The sequence below is a fragment of the Danio aesculapii genome, chromosome 8, assembly GCF_903798145.1.
Source record: "Danio aesculapii chromosome 8, fDanAes4.1, whole genome shotgun sequence".
Taxonomy (NCBI): Eukaryota; Metazoa; Chordata; class Actinopteri; order Cypriniformes; family Danionidae; genus Danio; species Danio aesculapii.
The window spans coordinates 53,967,485-53,986,641 of record NC_079442.1 but is presented as its reverse complement, the minus strand read 5'-3'; the positions used below and the strand labels follow the sequence as shown (position 1 = coordinate 53,986,641).

Here is a 19,157-nt window from a genome sequence, read left to right as displayed (position 1 = left end):
TATCCTGTGAGGGACTAGTTATGTCCTGTGAGAGACTAGTGAGACTACCAGTGTCCTGTGTGACTATTTATGTCATGTGAGAGACTAATTGTGTCCTGCGAGCGACTAGTGAGGATAGTTATGTCCTGTTAGGGACTAGTTATATCCTGTGAGAGACTAGTTATGGCCTGTGAGAGATTAGTTAAACTGATATGTATTGTGAGAGACTAGTTATGTCCTGTGAGACTAGTTATGTCATGTGAGAGACTAATTGTGTCCTGCAAGAGACTAGTGTGGATAGCTATGTCCTGTGAGGGACTAGTTATGTCCTGTGAGAGACTAGTGAGACTACCAGTGTCCTGTGAGACTAGTTATGTCATGTGATAGACTAATTGTGTCCTGCAAGAGACTAGTGAGGCTGTTTAGGTTCTGCGAGTGACTAGTTATGCCCTGTAAGTTTAACTCGTCTGTCAAACAATATAACTAGTCTCAATAGTCTGTCATAAGACATAACTAGTCTCACTAGTCCCTTGCAGGACATAACTAGTCTCTCACAATACGTTCACAAAACTAGTTTAACTAGTCTCTTACAGGGCATAATTAATCACTCACAGGACATAACTAGCCTCACTGGTCTCTTTCAGGACACAATTAGTCTCACATGACAAATTTAGTCTCACTGGACTTTGGTAGTATCACTGGTCTCTCAAAGGACACAACAAGTCTCTCACAAAACATAACTAGTTTAACTTGTCTCTCACTGGACATAACTAGTCTCTCACAATACATAACTTGTTTAACTAGTCTCTCACAGCACATAACTATCCTCGCTAGTCTCTTGCAGGACACTAGTTAAACAAGTTATGTATTGTGAGAGACTAGTTATGTCATGTGGAACATCTGTCATTTGTCAAATTGTGTGCTTTTTATGTTGCCTTTTGGCCAGGTCATCATTGGAAATGAGCATGAGAACCAGTTCTCAATTGACTTACCTGGTTAAATAAAGGTTATTATTATGTGGGAGACTAGTGAGAATAGTTATGTCGTGTGAGAAACTAGTTGTCCTGCAAGGGACTAGTAAGACTAGTTATGTCCTATGACAGACTATTGAGACTAGTTATATTGTTTGACTTACGAGTTATATCCTGTGAGGGACTAGTTATGTCCTGTGAGAGACTAGTTATGTCCTGTGAGAGACTAGTGAGACTACCAATGTCCTGTGAGACTAGTTATGTCATGTGAGAGACTAATTGTGTCCCGCAAGAGACTAGTGAGGCTAGTTATGTCCAGCGAGTGACTAGTTATGCCCTGTAAGAGACTAGTTAAACTAGTTATGTATTGTGAGAAACTAGTTATGTCCTGCAAGAAATTAACTACACAAGTTATGTCCTGTGAGAGACTAGATATTTCCTATGAGAGACTAGGGAGACTACAAATGTCCTGTGAGACTAGTTATGTCTTGTGAGAGACTAATTGTGTTCTGCAAGAGACTAGTGAGGCTAGTAATGTCCTGTGAGTGACTAGTTATGCTAGGTGAGAGACTAGTTATGTCATGCAAGAGGCTAATTAGACTATTTATGTATTGGAAGAAACTAGTTGTGTCCTGCAAGACATGCAAGACTGGGTATGTCCTGTGAGAGACTAGTTAGACTAGTTAGTACTTTGAGAGACTTGTTAGGCTAGTTAGTCCTGTGAGAGGCTAGTTAGTCCTGTGGGAGACTAATTAGACTAGGTATGTCCTGTGAGAGACCAGTGGTTTCAGACCTTTATGAGAGAAAAGTTGTGTCTTGTGAAAGTCTAGTAATGTCATGTGAGAGTAGTTGTGTCCTGTGAGATGCTAGTTAGACTAGTTATGTCCTGTGGGAGACTAGTTGTGTCCTGTGAGAGACTAGTTAGACTAGTTATGTCTTCCAAGAGACTAGTTATGTCTTGCAAGAGACTATTTATGTTCTGTGAGAGACTAAATACGTCCTGTGAAAGACTAGTTAGACTAGTTATGTCTTGCAAAAGACTAGTTATGTCATGCGAGAGAATAATTATGTCATGTGAAAGACTAGTAAGACTAGTAATGTCTTGTGGAAGACTAGTTATGTCCTGTGAGAGACTAGTTAGACTAGTTATGTCCAGTGAGAGACTAGTAAAATCCAGATGTGCTCAAGTCAGTCAAAGCAAAAGCATTCTATCATTGCTGTTCTCAAATTTTGATCAGGTTTTTGTTGAGGTTTCTTGGTTATTTTGTAAAAGCTGCAACTAACAATACTTCCAATATTGAACGATGTTTATAAATGTACAAGTTAATTAAGTAACTAAAAATAAATAAAGACAATCTTTCTTCTGTGATGTAAACACTCTTAAAGCTTTGGCAGCTAACCGTGCCTATATAATCAGTAGTGTATCTACTGTGTTTGAATGAGCACAGAAGTGCAATGGTCATATTTGCTTTGGTCTTTGATTGTAAACAAAGATCAAGTGTAATTAGTGAAGATTTTCATGGGAAGAGCTTCATCTGACGGGGTTATGAAGCCTGTAAACGCATCTGCATCCTGAGTGTAAAGAATGTTTATTAAAGCATCAGAAGGACACGGAGATTCCTCGCCTCGAGCAGTGGTTTAATCATCTGTGTGTCTGCTGGTTCTCACATTAAACACGATCCCATTTGATTCTGTTCTCTCGGTCTGAGCCTAAAATAACGAAAGGAATGAGTGGAAAAATGACTATTGCCTGTAATAATCACAGATATTAGAGCAACATTATGACCAAATACATCAAACCACAGCAGAAATCCAAATCTTAAGGCCTACATGTAGAGGAAATCCCTGTATGCAAGGATCATTCTGTGACATCCTCTAAAGTTTTGTTTTTATTAAATGTCTGAAAGTGACATGATGAAAGATACTGATCTGAATTAATTCACATCTGCCAATGTGAATTAATGACAGCCTTGCATTATAAAAAAGATGTCTTGTTTCAAGTCCCAACTTCTAAAAACAAAATCAAGCAAATAAGTAATCTGCCAGTGGGGTGAGTGAAATAATATTACTTTCTGCCAGTGGGATATTGTTTTGCTTATTTTATGCAACACATTTTTTTGCAGTGTTTTAGGGCAGAGTTTGTCTCATATTTCATCCATAGATATATACACAAGATATTGCGTACGCAACTGGAGCATGCGTCAATAGCCGCCACATTTGTACAGTGCTCCAAGGACAAAATTCATTCAACCGCAATGGTCAAGACCAAAGACAATCTAAAGATGCCAGAATTTTGCGCTGCGTATGGTTCTAGTAACGATCAAACAAAGAATAAAGGCAGAACATTTATAGGTAAGATTTCATTTTTTATGTTTTTGTATGTTATGAACCTTTGTGCTCAACAAGTAACATTATTGATGATGATACAGTCATACTGGACTGACCATAAGGCAAAGTAGCACCAACTCAATACTGGTGCTACACTAAATACTAAATACTTGGCTTATGCTAGTTTTGTTGAATAAAATCAGTACACAATGTAAATGAAGTATGACAACAAGACGCTGTGGTGCAAGAAACTTGTAATATTGTCTGCTAAGTGAAGTAACGGCTAGTTTTGAAGTAACTTGTGAGGGTGCCTGATAATAACAGTGCCTGCGCCTCAATGTGCAGACTGTCCACCCTAAATTACTGAACATTACAAATGTTATAAACCATTTAGATCAGAAAGATATGCACATTGAGATGCAGGGATATTCATGGTCAACGTGAGTCGTTCATAACGGAGATTCATTCACAAACGAATCACTCCCTCTGTTAGAATGAGAAGTGAAAGCAGGAGGGGGGGAGGGGGTGGGTGGTGTTTCAGGACATGGATTAGATCAAATATAACAGGGAGGGAGGATAATACATTTCCATACACACAAACACACACTCTTTCTCGGTAATGCCCGTGCGGTCACTTATCCATCAATGTAGAAAAGTGATATGAAATTATAATTTTCCTAATTTAGATAAATATTTGCATACTGAGCAGCGGGAAAACTCCCGATCATAGATATATCAGAATCAGAATCAGAAAGAGCTTTATTGCCAGGTATGTTCACACATACGAGGAATTTGTTTTGGTGACAGAGCTTCTACAGTGCAACAGGATAACAGAGACAGGACAAAAAAATGATAATAAATATATTTTAAAAAATAGAAGTAAGTAGTGAGTGCAAATATACAGATTGACAAGTGTATGTATATGTTTTTATATGTGTATTTGTCTGTATATCTATGGCTCCGGATGGCCAGTCCTTGGTCCCACATTGATTTCAAAAGAACACTACCCTGTACTAAAATGGCGGCTCTACTGACGCATTCCTTCCAATAGACAACAACAGCGTAGGCGACATCTAATGTAAATATCTATGTATTTCATCAAGCTTGTAAACTTAACTCTTTTCATTTGAAACTGAACTTTAAAACCTTCTGTACTGAGAAAAAAAGGAAGCACTCAAATAATTTCTTGCAGATTAAAAAATGATTTAAGTATGTTTTGTTTTTGCTGAAGAAAATTAAAACAATAACAGGTTAAAATAAAGTCCGTTTTTCAGTAAAGCAAGCAAGAAAATCTCCCAGTGGTGTGAGTCAAATGAACTTATTTGGAACTGAAAACAAGATTATTTGACTTATTCCACTGGCAGATTCTTTATTAAAAGTAAAAACTCAATTTTATTTCTGAAAACAAAACTGAAAATGCTTCTTGATTTAAGAGTTTGTGGACATTTGGACTAGAAACAAGACTAAAATCAACTCTAAGAAAAAACTTTGGTCCCACTTTATATTAAGTGTCCTTAACTACAATGTACCTACAGCGAAATTATTAATTTGTTACAATGTACTTATTATATAAATACATGTATTTACTGTGTATTTATGCTTAATTAAATACTTGTATGTAATTACATCTGTAATTTAATTCTGTAATTACATTTGTAAACACAATGTTGACTATTCCTTACATGTTAACCCACACTTAAACCTACCCATACCACCAAACCTGTCCATAACCCGACCCCTATCCCAACTCAAAGCACCACAAGTGTCCTCAAATACATTATGAACACAGTACGTACATTGTTTTTATTTTTTGATGCAAGTACAAAGCAGTTAAGGACACTTATTATAAAGTGGGACCAAAGCTTTTTGCAGTGTGCTACAGGCCGTAGGAAATAAATTTAGTTTGCTGAAGATTATTTTAAAAATGTGATTACTTTTATAATTTTAAACACAAACTCCCTTTATTTTAACTATTTCTTATCTTTATTTAGTATTTAGCTTCTGCAGTAAATGTGTCTTGATTTGACGATGTTAGGAATCCTGATCACAAATCACCGCTGCACTGAAAAAAAGAAGAAGCGTTTCTTATATAGTGTTTGTGTCTCATTTTTAGTCCAAATATCTACAAATGATTAAATCAAGACGCGTTTTCTGGACAAGTATTGTTTAAAATATATATTGTTTTATTTTCAGAAATAATAAATCATGAGTTTTTCCTTAAAGCAAGTAAAATAATCTGACAATGAGGGAAGCAAAATAAACTGAAAACATGATTATTTTGCATGTTTTAAGGAAAAAATGTGACTTATTTGAACAAAACAATAACTTTTACTTGTTTAGAAATGCTTCCTGATTTATTTTGAATTTGCTTCCTATTTCATTGAGTTTATATCATTTACTGTGTTAGTTTAAAGCGGATTTGAAACAAAGATGTACTGAAAAGAAGATGTCACAAATCAAAACATTCATCAGTCAAGATAAATGTATTACATAAACTAAATTACTTAGAAAATTAAGGTTGGCTTGCTAAAGAAGGAATTCATTTGACAACTTTCTGAAAATAAAACAATACGTTTTACTTGTGTGTGTGTTGATCTGGTCAGGTATGGAGAACTCTTCTCTCTCGTTATGCTGCTGTGGTGTCTGAGAGCCAAAGCGCAGGCAGAGTTTATTTATCTGCAGTTTGGGAAGCAGAAACTGGAAGAGTTTTCATGAAAACATCTGAACTGGGTTATTTCCTGCATGGCTTGTTTTTGTTGATCTTGATGTGACTGATGTGAACTCTTCTGGAAAAACAAACACACAAGTGTGCTGTACAGTGGACACACACACACACACACACACACACAAATCGGAACCATCCTCACACACTTCAGGAGGGGAGAAACTCAAATATGTGAAAATCTAACCATACAGACAGTATTTTCACTCACTCAAAATGCTTTTTTTGTCTCGTTTCTAGTCCAAATATCGAAATATTTTTAAATTAAGAAGCATTTTTAGACAAGCAAACACTAGTCTTGTTTTCAGAAATAATGAGTCAAAATTAAGTGAGTTTTTCGTTTAAACAAGCTAAATAATTGTATTCCAGCTCAAAAACAAGTATATTCTGCTTGTTTTAGGAAAATAAAACTCACTTATAAGTGCCTGGTATAAAGAGTGTTATTTGGGATTTGCTAACAATATGCTATTGCTAACAAAGGGTTGGGGTTGGAAAGAGTTGTTTTTATCCAGTGCTGAGTTAAATAGGGAAAAACCCATCCGTAATTTTAAAATTGCGATTTAAATGTGGAAAATTTTGTCGGCACACATGTGACCCAGCGCTGGCTTAAAACAACCCATCATTTTTGTATCAATGTGGAATCGTAGTTTTATTATTTCAGTCACTCGTTTACACGTCACACTGAGTTTAAAGGGAGAGTTCACCCAAAACTGAAAAATGTATCACTGTTTTACTCCTGTTTTAAACCTGTATGAGTTTCTTTCTTCTGTTGAACACAAAAGAAGATACTTTGAAGAAAGATGAAAACTCAGTTGGCTCCAATAATAGAATAAACAAATATGATGGTCAACAGTTACAAATTTTTAGCAAAATATCTTCTTTAATGTTTTATTTAACAAAAGAAACTCAAAGTTCTGAAACAAGTGTTTAAACTCAATTATTCATTCATTATTTTCTTTTCGGCTTAGTCACTTATAATAGATATTAATCAGGGGTCACCACAGAGGAATGAACCACCAACTATTCCAGCATAGGTTTTACACAGCGGATGTCCTTCCAGCCGCAACACAGTACTGGGAAACCCCCATACACTCATTCACACACATACACTATGGCCAATTTAGCTTACCCAATTCACCGCATGTCTTTGGACTTGTGGGGGAAACCTACGACAACATGGGGAGAACATGCAAACTCCACACAAAAATGCCAACTGACCCAGCCGGGAGTCGAACCAGCAACCTTCTTGCTGTGAGGTGACATAGCTACCCATAAATTAATTTATGAGTTAAAATTTTTGTGTGAACTATCCCTTTAAATATCGGCATTGAACAAGTGAAGGTGCTGAGAAGGGGTGGGGACACTGACAGACTTTTATTACAGAGGGAAGCGTTTTACATTTACACACTAAATACTTTATCCCAGAGAGGATTAAATTTAGATTTTGATTTAAAATCCTTTTTGTAAGTGTATTTATGTTCTATACTAAATATGTGTACACAATTGTTTTCCCCTATAGGTCCACTGGTCTTGTGGTTGATTGATGTGATTTTGTGCAGGTGTGATGCGCTATATTTATATATTGAATACTCTGTCTTCGAGGAAGTTAAAAGTTAAAATTTGGATTTGTATTTTAAATCTTTTTTGTAATAGTATGTATGCATCTCATATGGTCATATGTATATTATTGTATGTAAATGCTCCTGTTTGTTGGCTGATTATGATGATTGTAGGTGCTGTGTAGAGTTGTTTCACTATTTCTTGAGTACTTCCATTTGTAATGCTTTACCTAATGAAGACCATGTTGGTCAAAACGTTGTGACATTAAAAAATGTTTTGAGAGCTAAAGTGGCAGTGTGCCAATTTTCTTTGGATCTTTTTCTACAAATGTTTGTTTTTGATCGAGCACCTGTCTGAGATTTTCTGATGTGCGCACACTTCTGTTTTTTAACTATCCCTTTAACCCATTCGCTGTCACCGTCATGCCACCGGTAAACTTAACATAACTTTTTTTTTGCAATTAAATCCTAATCTAATCATGACAAACTATGTATCATTGGAAAGGACTAAGATTTCTGAATATTTCCCATACTTTAAAATAAAATATGGTTCATATTCCTCAAAGCATGCACAGAAATGGGGAGTGCCCCATATGGTCACCAGTGTAAACTAAATGTCACCTGGTGGTCATGTGTGATACTGCGGCCAAATGAATCTTACTGCTACATTTTTGTAGATATTAACTTCCAAGTTGAAATGTAATTTGCTCAAATATGTAGCTTAGATTTTGTGTTAATTTTAGGGGCTACAACAGAGTCTGTAAAATACACATTTTATGCAACATAATAAAATGTACATTTATTTACTATTTTCATAAACATTAGCACGTAACTTTTGTCGTCTTACAATCTGTCGTTTACAATCTGACAAGCGTCTTCTTTAAAATGAGACCAAGCTTATTTAATCTGTACACCATAGCGCTGAAGATTGACAATCATTTAAGTTGAACATGTCATTTTCACATCTACAGTGCCTATAGAAAATCATCATATACCTCTTTGAAAATAATTAGCCTACTTTATTTGTCATACAACCTGAAATCAAATCCCACTCCAAAATAACTTCTTTCTAGCCTTTGAAATGTGTTTGTAGCCTTCTCTTTTCCTAACCTGTGCCTTCCTAACCTTTGAAAGCAGGGTGTAATGCGAGTAAACGTATAGATTTTCACATATGATGATTTTCTATAGGCACTGGGGTTAAACTACAAAAGAGATGCCTCCAGCAAACTTTACTATATATACACTGCAACAAATGCTGGGTTACACACGGTTCCTTCACGTCCTCCCAAAGTTTAATCAAGCGTTTTTTTTTTTTCCAATTTAAGTGGATTGAACATAAAACAATTCAGTTGTCCCACAAAAAAACCCTCAAGAAGTGTGTTGTTTCAACTTAAATACTGTAAGTAGTTTGAACTTTATGCAATCATTGTTTTTACAAATTGAAGTAGATTGAACAAAACGATTAAGCTTTGCCAAAAAAAACAGTAAGAATTGTGTTGTTTCAACTCATTTTAAATACTGTAAGTAGTTTGAGCTTTACGTAATCATTGTTTTTACAAATTTAAGTGGATTGAACATAAAATTATTAAGTTGCCCCCCCCCCCCCTCCTCCTCAAGAGTAATATTGTGTTGTTTCAACACAATTTCGTAAAACTGAACTCGTACCAATTAGCCACTAAACTGACAAAATGTAAAATACTAACGTTTTCTCGTGAGATCAGGCTGGATATTCTCAGATTCTCCTGGATGGTGTCATTAGCGATGCTCATATGTAAACTTTGCTTTCTGCATTGACCATCATTTACTACATACACTGCAAAAAATGCTGGGTTACACACAATTCCTTCATGTTGTCCCAACACAAACTGCTTAAGTTTATTCGTTTTTTTTTTTTTACAAATTTAAGTGGATTGAACATAAAACGATTAAGTTGCCCCCCCCCCTTCCTCAAGAGTAATAATTGTGTTTCAACTCATTTTAAATGAGTAGTCTGAACAAGCAGCAAGAGCCATTTGTAAGTGTACACTGTAATGCTGGATTTACACACAATTCCTTTAAGTTGTCCAAACACAAATCGCTTAAGTTTACAAATGTAATAATTTTTACAAATTTAAGTAGATTGAACATAAAAATATTGAGTTGTGTTGTTTCAACTCATTTTAAATAAGTAGTTTGAACAATCATTTTTGGAGTGTAGTTAGTTTAATTCCTCAAAAGCAATGCTCATTTACAGTGAGATTTTCTCCAATAAATAAGATGATATAAGATATTCTCAGATGCTCTTCTCCTGGACGCTTTCATTAGTGATGCTCATCTGTAAACTCTGCTTTTTACATTGACCATCATGACTGTTGCATCTACAGGACTCTGTGCTGGAGTTCTGCCCGCCGTCGGGAGCTTTCGGCAGGTTTAATGAAGTCTGAGAGGTGCTGCTGACGTCCTGGAGCTCTCGGGACACACCGGACGGAGAGTCTCTGGAGGAAATCTGCTGCCCGTTTATACACAGCAGGCTGTTTTGGGTTTGCGGGCCGCGGGAGTCGCTCCTGCAGAACAAACACTTGATGTTCTCCACCACTTTTGACAGAACCGCCTTACGCAGTAAGATGTAGATCCACGGGTCCAGGATGGGGTTGGTGGAGGCGAAGCGGATGGCCAGCAGATCTGGGTTTTTATCCAGACGTTTCTCTACTGGAGTCTTATAAAGCTGGTTGAGAAACACCTGGACCTGCCAGAAAAACAACACAAATACACTTCATTGTACATGTATTATACACAGACATATATAGTGTACAGTGCTCAACATAAGTAAGTACACCCCATTTTAAACGTGAATATTTTTATTCATGTCTCAGTGAGTATTCATAACATACAGTAGGGGGAGAGCAGGGACGAAAGTACCATTTCTCTTAAAAACTTATTTTCAAATGATAATGTTTTAGACCAGACTTGTCACGATACTGGAATTGGGTACCAATCAATACTGAAATTTTAAAAATGTCCATTTCCCGCTAACATTTGAGCGCTGTTGATGGCGTTCTTAAACAGCGCTGATTTGCCATTGTGTTCACATGCTCAACAGAAATGACTGTGATTGGCCGGGAAGGTCATCAGTTCACCAAACTCACCACTCTTTACTGATGGCCTGTTTCCACTGAGTGGCACAGTACGGTACACATTCATCAGGCTTGAGTTTCCACTGCCAAAAGGGTACCAACGGTGGACGTGGTGTACAACAAAGTTTCAGTCTACGTCATTCTCACGCGAGGAAATGTCTACAGTAAAACCGTATGGATCGCTCACGTATTATACAAGAAGCACTTCCAGACTTCTCTGATGTTTCTATGAACATGATTTGATTATAACTGCAGATCAATGATATCAAAGCGAAATAGCCAACTGTAACGTCTGCAATTGTATGAAATAAATAAATGCTGCATATATGAACACATACAGCCCCTTACCGTACGTTCACACCAAAAGCGGTGAGAGTGTCAAAGTAGCCGGAAATCCTTCATTTTCAATTAGCGAGCAGCGCGGCGCGTCTTCGCCGGTGTGGGCGTCGAGGAGAGTTGAAATCAAGTTAACTTTATGTTAATGAGCTATAATGGGGTTCGGCGACAAGCAATCAAAATGAAGAAGCCCACCGCTTGAGGAGTCCAGAGAACACAGACCTGTGAACTTTGGTTCAGACCACAGTTGTTTCCAAGGGTTTGACTATTGCGGTTGCCGGATTTCCAGTTATTTACTATGTTTTCTTACAGGAACATGCATTAAATAAGTTACTGGCGAGTTACTGATGTGCATTAATGTTGTATATATATTTCTTTAAAATCTCATGTGACAGTACTAAACAGAATTGCTGCTTCAGGATATCGCAGACGTATGGACATGTTGTATAATCAAGTGAAGCAAAGCCACATCACATGCAACAGGATCTTCCATTCTTAAATGAATTTGATAAAAATGTGCAAAGTTTTCACGCTAGAAAGCATGTTTTACACAGGAATGTAACTGATATGATATGCTGCAACAGCCCCTGTAAATACCAGATCAGTGTAGAGAATTTTGGCGCTCTCGCCGCCGGAGCTGAAGGAAGACAGCATTGTCGCCAGGGTGACCAGAGCGACCTGTGACGCTCTCACTGCCTTTGGTGTGAACGCACAGTTACAGTCTCCGATATGGTACCAATTACAGAAAAACTGGACGCAGCAGACATTTAGTCCTTATTTGGGTTCAAAAACAACAGGAAATATAGCCCACAGTCAGAGCAGAGCTCTCATCTGAGTCTGTAATCTTCACCAGCACATGTGACCTCTGTCAGAGAGTAACTCCGTCACTCCCGAGTTCATAATAGTCCAAAAGGTGAAGATGAGAGTTAAACATGGCAGTTTGTTCATGTTTCAGGTTGCTGAAAGAATCATTTGCTCCTTTGTTTTTTCTGGCATCTCCTTTATTTTTCGCGTGTCTCTCTCTTGTCTGTCCTTTTCTGAAAGAATGGGATGTCTGAAGCACTTCAATAATCATGCGCACATTATTATCATCAGCTCAAGTTCGTTATTTCAAATATAGACGCACACGAGAAAGCGAAACTGCTCGTGCTTTAGACAGCCTTGTAAACAACTCCGGGGCACATGGTAGATTCTGCTCTTCTTCTTGGCTTTGTGGCTGTTCATCAAGACGATGACAAGGTTTGTTTGAGCTCGGGTCGACCATGGCTCATTATTATATGCATATGTAACAGGATAATTTCAAGCATATTGATTTCACTATATTTTTCTCCTGTTTAGTTACTGTTCATCTAAAATTGTTGCGTTCACAATATAAATGTAAAAAGAGTCTGTAAAGCGACAGTGGTTTCACCTCTTCTCCCCCTTGGGGTTAACATCAAGATGGGATAGTCCAAGCAGCCATACCTGTTGCACTATTGTTTGAGCAACCTTTTCCTTGAACTAATGCTCTACCTGTTCCACATTGAACTTGGCTCTGGCCATAAACAACACATACACAAATGCATATTTAAGTTTAATTTTAATAATATGTTTTATTTACTGATGTAAAAACAGTTTGTTATGTTGTAGAATGTTATTTTTGTTGACAGTGTAATGGTATGAGCTGAAGCTGCTGATCTGTCACAAACATAATAACATTCTCTGTGCCTTCTGCGGCGCCTCTCGCAGGTTTCCTCCATCTTTCGCTCTTTTCTTCCCTCTTTTTTTCTTTTCCACCTTTTCCTTGAACTAAAGAGTGTAATGGTACGAGCTGAAGCTGCTGATCTGTCATAAATATAATAACATACTTTGTGCAGACTCAAAATGGTGTCCTCTCGTCATTCACTACACACTGCAGAGTAAAAGAGAGTACACATATTATTACGGTGTAATGTCCCGGCTGTGTATTTAAAACATGGCGGTTCCTTTGTTTTCAAGCTAGTGACATATCTCTGTAAACCAATAGCATTCAGCTGCGTGTCTAACTCCGATTTTTGGTACCCTTTTGTTGTGCTAGGTACCCTTCCGAAAGGGGACCCAAAAAGTGGTACGGTACGGTTCACTTTTCAGTACCTTTTGACAGTGGAAACAGCCATAAAAGTATACCGTACCACTCTGTGGAAACGGGCCACGAGTGTAACCACAGATACAGGGACACTGGAGTGTTTCAAAGTCATATCGATCAGCTGGTTTGTCTATAAGCTGATGAATCATGGCTTTATAACGCTCCAGTGTCCCTATATCTGTGTTTACATTCAGTAAACATCGGTAAGTACAGTGAACTGATGACCTTCACGGCCAATCACAGTCATTTCTATTGAGCATGTGAACACAATAGCAAATTGTTTAAGAACGCAATCAACAGCGCCCAAATGTTAGCAGGAAATGGACATTTATAAAACTTCAGTACTGATTGGTATTGAATTCCAGTATCGTGACAACACTATTTTAGACAGAAATATATTAGTGCTGTGTTACTCATTAGTGTGGTCTTTCAATATCAGGTGGTGTTTTGAACAAATGTTGAACAGCTTCAAAATAATTTCACTTTAAACATAAACTGCATTGTTACTCTTAACCCCATCAGCAGGGACAAAATAACACATGGGTGGGACAAAAATAACAGCAACTATATTTGCTAGATTTACTGGCTTAATCGTGTTTACTTTACATATATCTGACTGTGACCTTGTTAATGTTCACTGCAAACTTATTTAGTGGGGCAAATTAATTAGTCCGACAATGCAAAATGTTACATTTTCTAAAAATTTTTTATATTTTTTATTATTATTGGCAATATGCAATATTTTTTACCCCAAGTAAAAAAAGAAAACTTATTATAAAATGTTAAAACATCAGGAATCCAACAAATGGTTAAAAGAGTGAAAATAAATATATAAATAAATTATATAAATTCAAATAACAAAACATTAAAAAACTATTAAAAACAATTAAAAAAATAAATAAATAATAATAATGTTTAATACATATTTGTGTACCTTGCGTTTCTCAGCTCTCCAGTGTGTGCTGGTTAAACAAATTTGTTAATTGTTGCTGAAAGACATCTGAACAACAAAATAAGACACCAACAAGGGTTTTAAAGCTCAAACATAAAAAAATGTTGCATGCTCCACCCGGTTAAGAAAGTGTTGAGAGGGGGTCCATATTTTATAAAATATCTTGTAAATTTTCCTTTAAGAGTGTATGTTAGCTTCTCTAGAGCAAGATTGCATGTCATTTCTTCAATCCACTGGCCACAGGATGGCCTGAGTTTTCTCCAAATTTAAAGCAATAACACATTTCACTTGGAGTAAACTAAAATCTAATCATTTGCATTTGCTTGTGTTCAGATCCAGGTTCACAGGGGGTAATATTGCCTTCCAGGCTATAGCAGCACATTCAGCATCAACCCATGATGGAGCTGCCAAACATCAGCTGATTTCAGGAGCATGTAGAAGTTCAGTTTTTAAGTGCAGAAATTTAATTATTGTTGCAGGTCTTTTTCTGTATTACAAGTTGTGTTTCTCTTTTCATGCATCACAGTAATGATCAATCTACAGGTTATTCAGCGCAATAACACATCATTCAGTTTGTGATGTCCGAGTTTAACAGTTTAAGAGTAAATCAGGTTTAAATGACAGTAACACTGTATTTATGTCCCACTGCTAATAGACAAACCTTATCTTTCACTTCCACATTAGAGTTTTCAGTGTTTTGATTCAGATGTGTTATAAAATTAATGCATAATGCCAATAATAATACAAAATATTCAACAATTGCAGGAAATTTTAATGTTTTGCATTGTTGGGTTGCTTTTGAAACCTGTAGATTGATCATGAGACATGAAAAGAGAAACACAGTCTATAATAAGTGTAACCCTGCTGGTCCTAGACCACCCAACCCGCTCCTAGCTGGGATTGAAACGGTGACTCTCCGCATGGGAGTCGGTCGCTCTAAGGAGGCTAAAGACCATGGCCAATAGCATGTCAATAGAGCACTTTTTAGAGGACAGAGCAGGGAGGTTTACCTGCACAGAACTTCACTAGCTGGCCTCTATTACATAAGGAAAAAATAACCGCTACAATAATTTACTTCCTGCATTTAAAAACAGAAATTCAGAGCTAACCGCAGGACAATCCTGAAATCAGCTGAATTTGGCACGCTCCATCAAGGGTTGATGCTGAATGTGCTGTTATAGCCTGGAAAGCAATAATGCATACTGCTAATAATAATGAACAATATTCAACAATTGTAGAAAATGTTAGCATTTCGCATTGTCGGACTGCTTTCGAAACATTTGATGGAGCTGAAATTTAAAATGAAAATGCAGTTTAATACTGTTTGCAAAAATAAAGCACTAAATAAGTTTGCAGTTAACAAGGTCATAGACTAATATATTTAAAATAAACACGATTAATCCAGTTAATCTAGCAAATATTGTTGTTTTACTTCAGACCCACCCGTGTTATTTAGTTCCTGCTGATTGGGTCAAAGCAAGGTGCAAATCACAGGGGGGTTTAACGCCTAATTAATGCTTGATCCCCCCTGAAAGACATCAAAACAAGATGTAAGGGGGGGTCAGCCCTTAAATAGTAATAAATAGCTTTCTTCAATATTAGCTTTCTTAAATATTAATAATTTAAAATGCATAATATGAAGACATTTGACCCCCATAACGGTCCATACCACTGTGATGCATTCAATCGTACCAATCAATGGTAGGAAAAATATCACTCAACAGTCTGAAACCTGTACAGTAGGTGCTTATATCTGCATGTAGCCTAAAAAAAAAGACACCTAATATAGTTTGACCTACAGTAACTTCTAAAATAGTCACTAAATATTCATTTAAACACTGACAACATATACATTTTATTAATAAATTAGACTTAATTTAAATACATTCATAAATTTGATTCACTGAAGCACGCATTACCAAACTACTACCCAAAAAGTTGACCCCCAAACCCCACCCACCCAATCGACAATGTATAATTCACACTCTGGTCTAATGTCACAATGTGCAGTTTATTTACAGTGAAGTTGTTTAAAATAGCATCTGATATTGATAGAGCACACTTATGAGTTAATAACCACAACAAAAATAGATTTCTGTCTAAAACTTTATCTTTTAAAATTTGTTTTTTTATGAAAATATGTGGCAGTGCAGTGGCACAGTGGGTAGTGCTGTGGCCTCACAGCAAGAAGGTTGCAGGCTCAATTGGTGTTTCTGTATGGAGTTTGCATGTTCTCTCCACGTTCGCGTGGGTTTCCTCCGGGTGCTCCGGTTTCCCCCACAGTCCAAACACATGCGCTGTAGGGGAATTGATTAACTAAACTGCCTGTAGTGTATGAGTGTGAATGGGTGTTTCCCAGTATTGGATTGTGGCTGGAAGGGCATCCACTGTGTAAAACATGTGCTGGATAAGTTGGTGGTTCATTCCACTGTTCCGACCCTGGATTAATAAAGGGACTAAGCCGAAAAGAAAATGAATGAATGAATGAAAAATTGTACTGTCGTCTCCACTCTCCCCTACTTTTACTACAGCAATACCCTCTTAAATATAAAGGCTCTTTTCAGCACATCTAGAAACTTTGAATTCTGTAAAAAGTGCACAAAAAAGGACATGTTTCAAATGTTCTCCTCAATAAGGCAAAACGGTGCTATTAAAGGGACAGCTCACGCATGAAAATCATTCACTCACTCAAGTGACTGTAAACTGTGTTAAGTTTCTTTCTTCTGTTGAACACAAAGGCAGATATTTTGAAGAATGCTGGAAAAAACATCCACTGACATCAATAGTAAGAACACAAACACAATGGAAGTCAATGGCTGTTATTTTTCCAGCATTCTTCAGAATATATTCCTTCATGTTCAACAAAAGAAACAACATTTGGAATAAGCGGAGTAAAAAAGTGAATGTACATTTTGCATGAACTAGTAAAGTTTTATAACATGTCTCTTTATACGCCAGCTTTATTTTTAAGAGTGTACTGTGAGCTTTTGGCATGTTTATTCCTCTAAACAGAAGACTTTATCATCTTCATCATCATGATAATCTGCATGTTTCTTATTCTGCAGCACATTGTAGAGAACTGTGAGAAAGTTGCAGATAAGAGACTCCGGCGCTCATATCTTAGACACAAGAATACAGAGTTATTTAGACCCACGCAGAATCTGTGCCTGCAGAAATCCACACATTATATAACGCAACATTCAGTCTATTTATTTACTTATTTAAATGAGAGCATATTCATATTAAAGGGACAGCTCACCCAAAACTGAAAGTACTCACTTTTCACTCTCCCTGAGTTTCTTTCTGCTGTTGAACACAAAAGAAGATATTTTGAAGAATGTTGGTAACTATTGAGTTTCATAGTAGGGAAAACAAATGGAGGTGAATGGTTTAAGGTTTCCAACATTCTTCAAAATATCTTCTTCTGTGGTCCAACTCAAAGTTTTGAAAGGGAGAGTAAAATTTTTGATTTCTTTAATTCAGTTTTTATATTAACTTGAGTAATAATATTAAATAATATGCAAATGTTTATGCACAATACAGGTTTTCAAGTAATATATCCTGTATTTAAGTAGATATATTATATGAAAGACTGACTTTGTTTACCAAACGAATATTTGTAATTAGATTTGCATTGTGAACCTCAAATAAACGTTTACACAAGTTTTTTTATTTATTTAATATGTTAAAGTTTTAGTTACTATACACGACTATACAAGCCTATTTAAGATTAAATCAGCCACAATAACCTCCTAGGGTCATAAAAACGAGGATGAAAACCTGCTTACGCCAATTCCCTTGCAAAAGTTGTGATCTATCAAACTACATTTGACGGGAAAGTGTGCACAACTAAGTAAACTATATGTAAACATATTGATCTTACACATCGACTTGATTGAACCACTTAAACTCATCATATAAGCCATAATCATTGATGAATATGAACAATACATTACAATTTACGCTGGTGCACGTTCACTTTTAGATAAGTTTCTATTTATATATATAAATTAGATTTATAAATGAGAGTCCTGGAACTTACAACAAGCGGAATGGAGCAGATGAGCACGACTGCGGAGGTGGCGATCAGCAGGATGACCATTTGGATCTCCGCGCCCGCCAGGCGGCTGAAGCTGCGGCTCCTGCCGGGATCGGCGCCTCTTTGCGGGTCAGTGCCAAGAGATGTGCGCCTGACGAAGCGGCGGTGCATGCGGATGAGCGCGCCGCACACCAGCACATTGCAGACCACCGTGATTAGTATGAGAAGAGAACTGCAGCCCGCGTACATGTAGGAGAACGCCGCGTGCGCGCTCACATTGGTCCGCCAGTCAATAAAGCACCAGGTTTGAGGATACTGCATTTTCACCTCGCCGAAACCGGCACTTGGAAGCGCGCAGAACAGTATGTTCGATGCGTAAATGGCGAGTAGGGTGACCCCCGCAAGCCGCTTATCCACGTAATCATTGTAGAAATACGCGTGGTTGATTGCGATGTATCTTTCGATGGACATGGCGCAGATGATGCTCAATCCTGCGAGCGAAAAAAACAGCAGTACGAAGCCGAAGTATTGGCACAGCGGGTCCCCGTCCGGCCACGCGCCCTTCACATAGGTGGCGATGGTGACCGGGCTGGCCAACACGGTGCCCAGGAGATCCGTGACCGCCAGCCCGCACACCAGGGTATAAAAGGTGGTCTCCTTCTGCTCTCTGCGGGATTTGCAGAGCACCACGATGGCGATCAGGTTGCTGATGACCCCGAAGATGAACATGATGGCGGGGATGGTGGGCACGGTGGGCTCCATGCTGCTGCTGGAACGCGCTGGGGGTTTGGAGAGCGCGCTAAGCGGGCATTTTTACTGAAGTTGTGGAGGGAAGAAAGTCGTGGATGAAGGAGTAAAGCGCCCCGCCTGAGGCACATATCATATCACACACACAAATACGAACACACACACAAACACACACACACACACACACACACACGGGACGCCCCTCATGCGCATCACCACGGGGTCCGACGCGTCCCGCACTGCGGCCAGCAAATGAACTGTTCTTCGATGCAAAATATGCTTTTATTACTTGGAGTTTTTGTCTTGT

At 37.6% G+C, this 19,157-nt stretch overlaps 1 protein-coding gene across 1 annotated transcript; it reads right to left on the bottom strand.

The window, feature by feature from the left end:
- Positions 1-9,787: 9,787 nt before the first annotated feature.
- ptger4a (prostaglandin E receptor 4 (subtype EP4) a) lies at positions 9,788-18,919 on the bottom strand. The gene is made up of 2 exons (XM_056464496.1): positions 18,107-18,919; positions 9,788-10,284 (listed from the first exon to the last, which is right to left on the bottom strand). The coding sequence occupies exons 1-2, from the start codon at positions 18,863-18,865 to the stop codon at positions 9,832-9,834; spliced, it is 1,212 nt and encodes a 403-aa protein (XP_056320471.1). The 5' UTR covers positions 18,866-18,919; the 3' UTR covers positions 9,788-9,831.
- Between the last annotated feature and the right edge of the window lie 238 nt (positions 18,920-19,157).

Bases quoted from the DNA above. Each gene is read 5' to 3' on its own strand.
- ptger4a (XM_056464496.1), bottom strand. From the start codon at position 18,865: ATGGAGCCCACCGTGCCCACCATCCCCGCCATCATGTTCATCTTCGGG. The intron at 10,285-18,106 runs GTAAGTTCCAGG...TTTTTCTGGCAG, and splicing joins TCTGCTCCATTCCGCTTGTT to GTCCAGGTGTTTCTCAACCA.